Here is a 13,034-nt window from a genome sequence, read left to right on the forward strand (position 1 = left end):
AAAGGTGATGGCTCGGGTAGTAGATGGCCATCAGCTGTGACTAGTTGGCCATCAGCTGTTACCGGTCAGCCACTAGCCACTAATATAACTGCCGTGGCTACGCTAGCAAGTGCGGACGGCAGCTAGCAGATCGTGTGGCTCCTGCTTCCTGTGTCTCCAACCCAGCCGCCAGCGAGAATGTAGTGGTGTGACTCCCCTATCTGGCTCCGTGGGTGTTCCTTTTTGGCCTCACCATGTCCTGTGTTCTCGTGTGGGGAGCGGGACTAGAGACCCTGCATGACAGCCATAAAACATTTTGTTGTCTATTCATCAAAGTTCATTAAACGAATCCTTTATGCTATTTGAAATTTTCATCAGTATAGAGTCATGACAATCACGCTCATAAATATATATATTCATAGACAATAATTACTTCCATAAGATACATTTATAGAAATAAAACTGCTTGGTCAGTGGATAGCAATATTTAGACTACCAAAAATTGTTTTAAATGAATAAGGCAAGATAATCAAATTATGGCATTTTATACGCTAACATATTACAAAACAACTTTAGCTTGTTTTTAAATGATTTTCAAAGGAAACCTCACAAAATAAAATCCAACGGAAGCAGGACAGAAAGGTTTGTGTGTGCACATTTGTGTGTGTGTGTGTGTGTGTGTGTACAGATTTAATGATGTTAAAAAGTATAAATTAACACATGTACATGCATAAAGAATTCAAAAAAGGATCCATCAACATGTTATCGACAGCCAACTATAAATTGTGGAGGAATGAATGATTTTCACTTTTATTTTTCAATTTACCAAGTTTTCAATGTTGACTAAACATTTTATAAAAACTAAAATTTTTATCAAGACCGTTATATCTGGTCCCAAGAGTATTTATTCATTCAACTATTCCCGAGATCGTTACTGGGACTCCTTCATGCACCACATGCTTCTCTAGGCACCAGAGGTCCAGCAGTGAACCTACCCGGCAAGAGCCCTCCTTTCCCAGAGCTCACATTCTACAGCCAATCAACAAACAAAAGAGCTCAGCCGGGAATAAAGGCTGCACACAGAACTTGAAGTAAGCTGTGGTGACAGCGCCCGGAAGCTCGAGGACCACTTCCGTTCAGGAGGTGACAAGCTGAGGTATGAGAAACGGGGGTGGCCGCGTGCAAACAGTGTAAAGAGCATTCAGAGGGGCAGACACAAGTGGGCCTTCGGATGGGAACGGTAGGTGGTCAGGGGACAGCAGTGGCCTGCGTGCAGGACTGGCCGGGGCCAGCACGCGCTAAGCTCAGAGGGAAGGCGCTGCTGCACAAGCCCAAATAAAGACCGTGTGGTATCTGGGATCAGAAGCCACCGGGATCTTTGACAGCGGGGTGGCAAGGGAATCCCATTTCCATCTCTGAAACACGAGTCTGCTGCTGGGAGGACAGTGAGGAGACGGGCAGACCAGAGGAGGCTGCCGTCCGTGAAAGGAGCCATGCGGGCTCCGCCACGTGCCGACCTCTCAGTGACGATGGAGAAAGGCAGACACTGGAGGACCAAGCAGAGGTCGAGCCAACAGAACTTGGGCATGACTGGCTGCAGGGGCTGAGCGCAGGAAAGGCTCTGAGGACAACCTGTGGATGGGACGTCAGAGACTGAGCGCGGGAAGGCCCAGGAAAACGGGGTGCTGGAGAAAGAAGAGCCAGTTCATCTCAGCTGTGTGACTCTGACATACGTGTTAACTATTCCCATGGATGGCAAGCAGGCCTCCGCAGTACGGACAGGTCCAGGCCCGAGTCGGCGCACTTAACACAAAGACGGCATTTTAACTTCGGCAACTGTGCGACATCACCTAGGACACAGATCAGCAGGAGGGAAGGGGCTCCAGGTCTGAAGCCTGGGGACCCCCCAAATTTCAGAAGTGAAGAGGAGGAGCAGGAGGAGGTATGAGCACTGAAGTGGGAAGAAATGGAGTGACACCTGGAAGCTGAAAGAAAGTGCCCCGAGTCAGTGGTGGTAAGCCAGCTCCGACAGACGGAGAACAGGCCCTGGGCTTGGCGACCTGGATGGAGGGCGGCCTGGTGCCGTGACCAGCACAGGCCCCATGAAGGAGCAGGAGCCGAGGAAAGACGACAGAACTTCCGGGAAGTGGACATGTGACCACAGATCGTTTCTTCAAGAAATCACGCTGTGACCAGGAGCAGGAGCAGAAGCCTGGAGGCAACAGCTGGAGGGGGCAGTGAGGGCTTCTAAAAACAGGGTCACTGCACACGTCCGGAGGCCGAGGAGCTGCCCCAGGACTGTGGGAGTCTTTCGTCACAGCCTCCACAGTGAAGCCACCTTGAGTAGCCCCTCCACCCAGATCTGGGCGGGGCCTACGCTTCGCTTTAACCAATGGAAGGGGGAGAATCAATGCTATGCCAGTTCCTGGCCCACGCCTTAAGGAGACCTGTCAATTCCACAGTCTTGTGTGGTACCAAGACGTCAGGCTGCCCCATGGAGACATGATGAGGGAGAGGTCCCACGGAGGGAATCTGAGATGATGGAGAAGTGACAGGAGTCCCTGCATCCTGGCACAGCCTGTACCAACCAACCCACCAGCTAGGTAGGCGCAGTCACACAAGTTACCATCAGCAAGACCAACACGCGACTGCCCAGGGGAGTCCAAACGATGAGGCACACGCAGCAAGTGCACAAGGGGCTGTTGCGGTAGCCCACTGAGTTTGGGGGGGGTTGTTCCCCAGCATTAGAGAATCAAAATGAAGATAAATAAACTGACTGTGCAAGCAAAGAGCCTGGGAGGTAAGCTGGTGGGTGGGAGCTGGGGTCTAAGTCGAGGGGTCAAGGAGAGCAGGAGCCCATACTCTTTAGGGGTCTCCTGACCAAGAAGGGGACACACAGCACGGAGGAGAAAGCACAACTTCCCCGACCTTGGGGAAAAGACAGCCTGCTCATGTCCTAGGTCTGTCACTGAGCGATACCGCAGGCCGTGGGGCCACAGTGGGCAGAGAGCCCTGGGAAGTCTGTCCACATACCAGCTCCACGCGCACACTTCCAGACAGTCGCCTACGGGGCCTCAGTGATGCACACACACGTCCCATCAGGTAACACGCAATCACCTACCTTGCTTGTCGGTAATGCTGCTCCGCTATGGACATCTCCTCCTAAATCAAAAGTTGTCTCCTGAACAATCCTGTCAGGATGAAAAGAAAGCCATGGAGTTACTAACTCTGGAATGAGACGGCGCAGTCTCTTCCAGCAACACAAAAGCACCAGTTAGTTAAACACCCCAGTGTTCCAACATCACCAAGACGTCACTTCATTTTCAGCACATGAAGTTACAGAACAAAAAACCTCCAGTCACTTCATGACCTTCCCTGCCTGATGCACACTAATCCTCCTGGGATATTCTTTACAGCTGTACTTGAAACAGTCAACTGCAAGAAACAACAAAGGGAAAAGCAAGCTGTTTCACCACGTCAGCCTCTCCAGGCTGCAAATGGCCCAGGAATAAAGTGCTGCCACCTCAGGTGCCGGGCGCCCCGTGGATAGAGGGCAGGTGACGTGCTCACAGGAGGACGGCAGAGGGGGCTAACCGTCCTCCGGCCTAAAAGCAGTCTGGTAACAGTTTGTGGACACCACCACTAGGCCGCACAGAAAAAAATGGAGAACATTTTTGATAATGTTAGGAATCAGATCAAGAATTACTCTTGTTTAAACAATTTTTTAGAGTATCGCAAAATACCAAAACTTTTGAACTATCATTATGAAAAAATTAATTCAGAATATACACAATCTCACTTAAACAGTCAATAATCTGAAGCCAGCGACATTTCTTTGGCACGAAGGAAGGATGAGTGAGTTCCAGCGCACAAGAGAGGCCCAGCCAAAGGGGAAAGAGAGCCTAAAAGCACCTGGGAACCAGCAGGAAGAGTCAGTGCTTAAATTTCCTGGGCTTCACAAGACAATCAAAAAGAATGAAAATCTTTTTTGTTACACTATTTGGAAAACATAATAGTCTAAATTCAAAGCACATGCTAACTCGAAACTTGTATTTAAGTCCAATCTACAGAATGAAACTAGGAAGGGATGTAGAAGTTCAAAACAAGTTTTCAAATTAAAAAGCAGGTGCAAACTTCTCCTCTACCCCATCACTATGAAAATAAAATCATCTGGTAATACAAAATAAAACCACACTTAAAATAGTAAGTGTGGAGAAAGTAAAGGCTATACCTTTACTTTCCATCAATCTTCTGAAAACGACTTCATGCAACACATTACAAAGTTTTCTGAAATTAAATACTTATCCTCTGTCACCAAGATATTCACAAAATGAAAGAGTGCTACGCGTCTGCACTGGTTTGAATGAGAAGTTTGTTATTTTGTGTCTGATAATGAATGTAAGAAAAATGACTGCTCACCTCCCTCTGTCATCATGACCTATCAAAGCTACAGATACTCTTACCCACCCCTAACTTCCTCTATGACGTACAAAAGTACAAGCAAAGTCTTCTCGATTCCACTGGTAATTATCATTCCAGAATAACAAATTTACTCAATACCATGCAAAGCTTTTTATTTTTTTCCCTAAAGCTACCAAAACTTTCAAGTTTAACATGGATCCCTCTGTATTGCATTCTGGATATGTGAACAGTTAGAAAATATCTTTATTCATGACTCTGATGACGTCTTCCAAATGTAAGAACCGTGTCTCGGGCATCTCAGCACTGAGAGCAATGTTGTACGACACAGGTGCTCAAAGAACGCAGATTAGGCGGATTCATAAATGAATTGACGCGTCATCAGAAGTCTCTAAAATTCCCAAAGTGCCCATCAATATCACACTGTGCCACACTGAGCACAGCATCACTCCGGCTTTGCAGGCGAAGACCCTGAAGTGTGCAGCTGAAAACACATGGATCATGGATCCCTCCAGGAACCACGCAGAAAAAGAACAGCAAACAAAGCCCAACGTTACTAGAAGGAAGGAAACAACAAAGATCAGAGCAGAAATAAATGGAATAGACACTAAAAAGACAATAGAAAAGATCAACAAAACTAAGAGTTGGTTCTTTGAAAATATAAACAAAACTGATAAACCTTTAATTAGACCGACCAAGGAAAAAGAGAGGACTCACAATCAGAAATGAAAAAGATGACGTTACAAGTGACACCACAAAAATACAAAGGGTCATAAGACACGACTATGAACAATTTACATGCCAACAATTTGGGGAACCTAGAAGAAATGAACAAATTCCTAAAACACACAACCTACCAAGAATGAAATATGAAGAAATAGGAAATATGCACAGACTAACCGTGAGCTATGAAATTGAATCAGTAGCCAAAAACCTCCCAACATACAAAAGCCCAGGACCAGACAGCTGCACTAGGTCAAGTCTGCCAAACATTTAAAGAAGAATTAATACCAATCCTCCTCAAACTCTCTCAAAAAACAAAAGCGGAGGGAACACTTCCAAACTATTTTACAAAGCCAGCATTACCCTGACACCAAAACCAGACAAGGACACCACGAGAAAATAAAATTACAGGCCAATATCCCTGATGAACATAAATACAAAAATCCTCAATAACATATTAGCAAACTGACTACAACAACACATTCAAAGGATCATATACTACGGTCAAGCGGGATTTATTCCAAACATGCTAAGATGCTTTAACATCCGCAAATCAGTCAACATGATACATGTCAACAAAATGAAGGCTAAAAATCGTATGAGCATCTCAAAAGGCGCAGAAAAAGCATTTCAACAAATTTCAATACCCACTTATGATTAAAAATCTCAACAAAGTAGGTGTAGTGGGAATGTACTTCAACATAACCAAGGTCATAAGAAGACCACAGCTAATACCACACTCAATGGTAAAAAGCTGAAAGCTTTTCCTCTAAGACCAGGAACAGGACAAGACATCCATTATAGCCACTTTGATTTAATATAGTACTGAAGTCCTACCCAGAGCAAGTAGGCAAGACAAAGACATCTAAACTGGAAAAGAAGAAGTACAACTCTATTTGCAGATGATATATCATATAAAGAACACCCTAAAGACTCCACCAAAAGACTGTCAGAACTAACCAACAAAGTCAGTTAAGTTTCAGCATACAAAACCAATATACAAAAGTCTACTGTATTTCCACAAACAACTAATTATCAGAAAGAGAAATCACTAAAACAGTCCCATTTACAATGGCATCAAAAAGAATAAAACACCTAGGAATAAATTTAACCAAGAAGGTGAAAGACCAGTACGGTGAAAATTTAAGACATTAATGAAAAACACGGAAGACCCAAAGAAATGGAAAGATATTCCGTATTCATGAATTGAAAGAATTTAATATTGTTAAAACGCCCATACAACCAAAGCCATCTACAGATTAAATCCCTATTAAAATTCCAATGGCATTTTTCACAGAAATAAAACAAACAATCCCTAAAACTTGTATGGAACCCCAGAAGACCCCAATAGTCATAGCAATCTTGACAGACAGCAAGCAAAGCTGGAGGTGTCACGCTCTCTGATTTCAAATATATTACAAGTGTGTAGTCATCAAAACAGTATAGTATTGGCATAAAAACAGACACATAGATCAATGGGACAGAACAGAGAACCCAAAAATAAACCTGCACATATGTGGTCAACTAATTTACAACAAAGGAACCAAAAATATACAATAGAAAAACGAGTCTCTTCAATGAATGGTTCTGGGAAAATTGGACAGCCACATGCAAAAAAAGTGAAACTGGACCACTGACTTATACCACACACAAAAATTAACTCAAAATGGATTAAAGAGTCGAACGTAACATCTGAAACCATGGAATTCCCAGAAGGAAATCCATGCAGTAAGCTCCTTGACATCGGTTTTGATGACGCTTTTTTTGGATCTGACACCTAAATCAAAGGCAACAAAAACTAAGTGTGACTACATCAAATTAAAAGGCTTCTGCAAGCAACGGAACCATCAACAAAGTGAAAAGGCGACGGATGGAATGGGGGGAAGTATTTGCAAATCACACATACGATAAGCGGTTAACATCCAAAACATACAGAGCTCACACAACTCAATAGCAAGCAATCAAACAATCCATTTAAAAATGGGCAGAGGACCTGAATAGACATTTCCCGAAGAAGACATACAGATGGCCAACACCAGTAACCATCAGGGAAACGCACATCCAAACCACAATGAGAAAGCCAGGTAAGTGTGTGGAGGCTGTGGAGAAAAGGGAACCCTTGTGCACTGTTGGCGGGATTGCAGATTGGTGCCGCCACTGTGGAAAACCGAATGGAGGTTCCTCAAAAGATTAAAAACAGGGAGCATCTGAGATCTTGCTCCTCAGCACATGACCTCAGTTTGGCTCAAACAAACTCATGAAAATCCTCTCCAGGTTTGGACAAAGCCCACCAGGCCCACCATGCGGACGGGCCCCGATGCTTGGTTACCAGCACGGGCCCCGGGTGCCCCACCAGCTCCCCGCTTCGCATCGGGTGAACCTGGGTGAGATTCTCTGAATTCTGGGCCTCCTGGCTTTAAGCAGCAGGCCATGACTTTATTTCAGCTATTCTTAGAAAATCCTCGAGGTGGATACTGGTTGAGACAACCCAGGGAAAGGAAAAAAAATGGGTTTCTGCTTTTAATTTAGGCTTTTAAGTTAGATTGCTTACTGAGAATCAGAACAAAATCTGCTGGACTGAACTCTCTTTAGCTCCAAAGAGGAAGGACACTTGCTTCCCAACCTGAACAGCCAATGGGCTGACACGTTGTTCAGACCCCGGCATCTGGAGTGATACCTATGGGTGCCACGAGGTGGCCAGTGCGGGAGGGCAGCTCGTCCTGAAGAAGCCTTCGGAAGCCCTGGGAGAAGCGCAGGGTGCCCTGCAATGGGTCCAACCCAAGAGGGGCCCTTGCCTTGGAAAGCACTGCGTTTCTGGTGGTGTCCGTCCGATAAGCTCTGGCTGGCCCTTGCTCGGGTATCCTCAGGTGACTAAGAACCTTCACGGGGATGGATGCCTGAGGAAACACTTCCTCTAGGCTGTAAAGCAGTGCGAGAAGGGTATGTGCGGTGTCTGGCTCATCTGGAGGCCAGCACGTAAGGGCTAGTTTGCCCTAAAAGTTTGTTCACTCTACAGATCTCAAAATGAACACGAGCAATTGTGCCTCCCAGGCCCACAAGCCCCACGACACAGCCTCCCTCTAGTACCAAGATGGCCGAATGAGGATCCTTTGACACTTTTAATTTTCACTCGTACAATTAGAAAAAGCCAGGTATAAAATTAGGCAGAATGAATGGAAAACATATTGAATTGGTATCAAAGCTTCAAAAAGAGCACTTAGATAAATAGATCAATCTATGATGTCATTTAGGTGTCAACCCAATTCTCTGAGATAATAAAAATGGCTGTCCTTATTTTAAAAGGGGAAAGGTCATTTAGAACTTGACTTGTCAAGAATAGATATAAATTGTGAAAACCTCCCCCCCAAAAAAAAATGGATCCAAGTGTACTGTTTGTCTGTGTAAGTCTATAGATGTATGTTGTAAATGTGAGATAATTTCCTACCTCTGGATGGTATTGTTAAAATTGATTTAAGGCAAGCGCTTCTAAGGATAGGGTATTCTAAAATTCTCAGAAATACAGAAATTAACTGAAATGCTTTTCAAGTTCATGTGATCTAAGATTAATCCTTAGTAAATAGAAACTAGCTTAAGTTTATTGGTTTAAGCAAAACACACGTCTTTGTATCGCCTGGGTTTTACAAAATAAGTCCATATTAATAACTGACTTTGAACGTCTATGAAAATTTTTCTAGAGGTTATAAAACGTCCAAGCTAGAGAAAGCTAATTGATTACTTCTGTTTTCATTAGACACTGAGGTTTTAAGGTTACAATCTCAATATATGAAGAAACAACTTTGCAGTGTTTTAGAAGGGCCCCTCAAAAGATTAGGAATTTGCATGGGAAACTTTGTAAAGTAAGTGAGGAATCCTCCTGGAGCGTACTATCTGGGTAGCACTGGTCGTAAGTAAACTAAACCAACAGGCGGGGCTGTGCGAAAGCCAAGGCGGCCACTTGGTTCTTCCCTGCAGGGATCCCTGGCTCCTCACTTCTGGGTTTTTTCATTCCTTCATGCATCACAGTGCATTTCAGCTGGACTTAGATTAGATGAAGGAACTTATGAGATGACACTACCGGAAAGGAGACATCTTACACTATTGCCAAGGTTTGATAAAGTCACTTCAAGAAAATGCCAAATTGGTAACTGTTTCGTTTCACAGGGAGCTCCCAGGAGACACAGACTTTAGGTACTGATTTTTTGGAAAAGACATCAAAGACTCTCCCAGCTCGTTGGAAGGAACTTATCAGATGCCTACCCACAAATGGACAGTTACCCAGTCTACGGACATCAAAGACTCCTGAGGATGAGAACACCAGAGAGAGGCAGCTACCCCAAGACAGCGACAGGCCTGTGTACCTAATGACGAACACTGAACTCAGAAGCCATTTTGTTTGATTGTCTTTACCTGTCCGCTAATGCTAGTAGTCATAATAATAGTTTTACTTGTTCTTTGGGTTTTTCTATATAGTCCAACAGTTTCTGATTACTGAACACGTGTAAGGTAACTATTAGAACTCTTTTCATGGCATATGTTAATGTTGTACTAGGTGCCAAAAACAGAAAAATGAGACTGAAGGTACAACTTGGATCCTGTGAGTTTTCTGGAGAGAAATGATCCAGAGTGGTTTTTGTTTTTGTTTTTTCCGCAATGAAGGCCATAAGACCTGACTGCCTTCCATTTACCTGCCCTTCCCATTTGGGAAAAATTCAGCCTCACCTCAGATCACATGGTACGTTACTGCCCCACCCCAATAGTCAGACAATGTGGGTGTTGACCTTCCCTAACCTTCCCGCAAGGAGCCTGCCCAGCCCTGTCAGATAACACTGTTCACCAAAAGGTTGGTCATCAATGCCTCCTTCGGACTGATTTATGACCAAAAGGGGCAGCTGTGGACGAAAGAAGGCATTCCATGGAAAGTGACCTCAGAGGGCGACCTGATCATAAATCCCTAACTGGACAGGTCATGGTGGGTATTCATGCCCCAGGCATATGTTTCTTCAGGGGAAGGTTTATCTTGGCCTTAAGCAAGCCCTGTCCATTGTTTCTGTGTATCTTGGTTAACATACTTTTGAAATAAGCAGTAACCAACCTCAAGAGAGCACATAAACTCGTTAACTATCCTGTAATCCCCACCTTGTTATCTCCCACCTCCATGCAATCTTCCTTATGTTTCCTCCTTCGTTTCAAACGAATAAAAGCTGCAAAACTGTTGTTATTTTCTGGAGCATTTGAGATCTTGCTCCTGCGCACATGCATATATCATCAGTTTAGCTCAAATAAACTCTTATAAAAATTCTCAAAAAAAAAAAAAAAAAAAAAAAGACCTTAAAACCAGAACTACCATATGATCCAGCAATTCCACTTCTGGGTATTTATCTGAAAAAAGTGAAAACACTAATTCAAAAAGGTATTAATACATGCACCCCCATGTTCACTGCAGCATTACTTATAATAATAATCAAGATATGGAAATAATAGGCATTACTTATAATAGTCAAGATATGGAAATAATTTAAGTGTCCAGAGAAGGATGAATAGACAAAGACACTGTAGTTATGTATGTATCTATACATAGATATGTACAGAGGGTGCCAAAAAAATGCATACACATTTTAAGAAAAGAAAAAATTGTATTAAAATTGTAATGCTCAATATATACCTATAACAAAAGATGAATACAAGTCACGTGTATACATTTTTTTGGCACCCCTGGTATATATAGAAACACATATGTACACAATGGAATATTGTTCAGCCATTTAAAAAACTAAGGAAATCCTGCCATTTGTGATAACATGGACGGACCAAGGGGGCACCACGCTAAGTGAAGTCAGGCAGACATAGAAAGACAAAAAACCATATGCTCTCACTTACACGTGGAATCTAAAAAAAATCAATAAATAAAACAAAAACAAAACACCCCAAGCTCACAGATACTGAGAACAGATTGGAAGTTGCAAGAGGTAGGCAGTGAGGGCTGGGCCAAATGGGTCCAAAGGCAGACGTCCAGTTATAACATAAATACGTCACCGGGACGTAAGGCACAGCATGGCGACGTGAGTTAACAAGGCTGCACTGCACAGCTGACAGCTGCTGAGAGAGTACCTTAAAGTCCTCATAAGAAATAAAATATGTAACCAGGTATGGTGACAGATGTTAACTAGACTTTATGTGGTAAATATTTCACAATATATACAAATAATGAATCATTACATTGTATACCTAAAACTAGTATATGTGTCAATTAAAAAGAATATATGTATACACGTATGAAGAAAATACATGGGTTTATCCACCTAGAAATTTGTGTAACAGCTTGTCATTAGAATAAAATTAACATTAAAAAGTCTTTTCTAATTTGTGGATGCATGTGTAAGTACTAGTATTGTCACCCAACAAGTGTTTTGCAGGAAAAGACTTAAAAACAAAAATAAAATTTCACAGCGCATTCCCCCATGACACCTAGGTCACACTCTTTGACGATCTCCGCTGTTGGCCTGAGCTATGATTAGAAGCCTCCAAAGCAAGAGCCGTGATGGCGAAACGACAGCAGGGACTGGTTTCTCCTATCACATCACCAGAGAGCAAATCTGAAGGACTGACGGTCACAGTGGGCAGACGTCGCGCAGTCGTGCTTAGGCACAGAAATAGATGCGAGCATCTATCTCATCACTAACACCGTCAAAATGAACATGATATAAACGCAGAAATAAAGCACAATTGTGAAGAAGAGGCAGTAACAGGAGGTGCTGTGGAAAGCCAACATGCAGCACAGCAGGAGAAACTGTTTCATCTGCTCGTTTCTTTAGGTGAAACATCCTATGAGTACGTGGGAAGTGAGGCTACCAAGCAGGCACACCTCACCTGTGAAGACATCTGCTGGGAAAGGAAGCAGCGGCCTGACTACTCGCTGAAGTAAAGAGCCTCCATCAAGGTCATGCGCAGGGGCAGGAAGGGGGACTGGCTGATAAACAAACAGAACCTTGAGGAAGGAACAGAACCAAGGGCGCCCCCAGGCACAGAATGGAAGGATGAGTTCAGATACACACCAGTTTACAGCAGGACGGAGCGCAGACAGACACGGATGTTGCAGAGAAGCAGACAGTAAAGGCAGATGGTGCTGCATTTCTTTGGGAACTAAAAGGTACGGTCACTTGCTGAGACTTGGGGCTCAAGGAGAGAGGCTCTGAGCATCAGAAAAGCCCACGGAATCAGCAGCGCCCAGTTGGCCTACATGAATATGCATGATGACCGCAGGTGCTCTTCTTGGAGAAAGACCTAAGTCTTCACACACTAGCTGCCTGGACATGAAGGGTAACGTACTAACATCCTTCGTCAGGGTTCAAAACGGGCAAAGAATGGGAAGAGTCGGAGTTCACTGATAACCCCCCAGGAACAGTCAGAGTAGAATTTATAATGCCGACAAACTGTCAAAAGATCAACCAGAAGACACTGAAAATTCACACCTGGCCCAAAGTATAAGCTCTGAACGCTTAGGACGAGGTATGTCATGGGACAAAACACGGGAGGGCGACACAGAGATGACCACCCACAGGCTGCTTGCGTGTGCTCTCGGGGCAGTGCGTCTAATTCAGTGTACTTTGTGATTGTTGCTTTAAACAGGTTTTCCAAGCTGTAAAATGGACAACCAAGTACCTTAACAGTGTATTCTTTCTTATTACCACAAAAAGGAAAATATCTTACTAGACAGTCACTAAGGTTGTTTCCCAGTACAGACCCTCGTTGCAAGTCCTCAGAAAGGCACTAGGTGGAGCTAAAATATTCTGAATTCCTTACAGGCCTTAACGTGCATCCTTATCAGTAACTGAAAAAAACCCCACCTCAACAAAAAAATCTTAGTTACATAGAATCACTATATAGAACACCATAATTCTTCACAGAGGAACAAA

The 13,034-nt window shown here is 43.7% G+C and overlaps 1 protein-coding gene across 27 annotated transcripts in view; it reads right to left on the minus strand.

Annotated features, from left to right (window-relative positions):
• Positions 1–13,034, minus strand: part of AFDN (afadin, adherens junction formation factor) — a 131,151-nt gene that overhangs the window by 55,160 nt on the left and 62,957 nt on the right. For all 27 annotated transcript variants that reach the window (XM_074333844.2, XM_074333837.2, XM_088795003.1 and 24 more), the window contains one exon: positions 3,101–3,170. In XM_074333844.2, the coding sequence (XP_074189945.2) occupies positions 3,101–3,170 (70 nt within the window). The remainder of the gene's footprint in view (positions 1–3,100; positions 3,171–13,034) is intronic.

The sequence above is a fragment of the Rhinolophus sinicus genome, chromosome 2 (assembly GCF_057876585.1).
Source record: "Rhinolophus sinicus isolate RSI-liver-muscle chromosome 2, RSI-T2T, whole genome shotgun sequence".
In the NCBI taxonomy this organism is placed as follows: domain Eukaryota; kingdom Metazoa; phylum Chordata; class Mammalia; order Chiroptera; family Rhinolophidae; genus Rhinolophus; species Rhinolophus sinicus.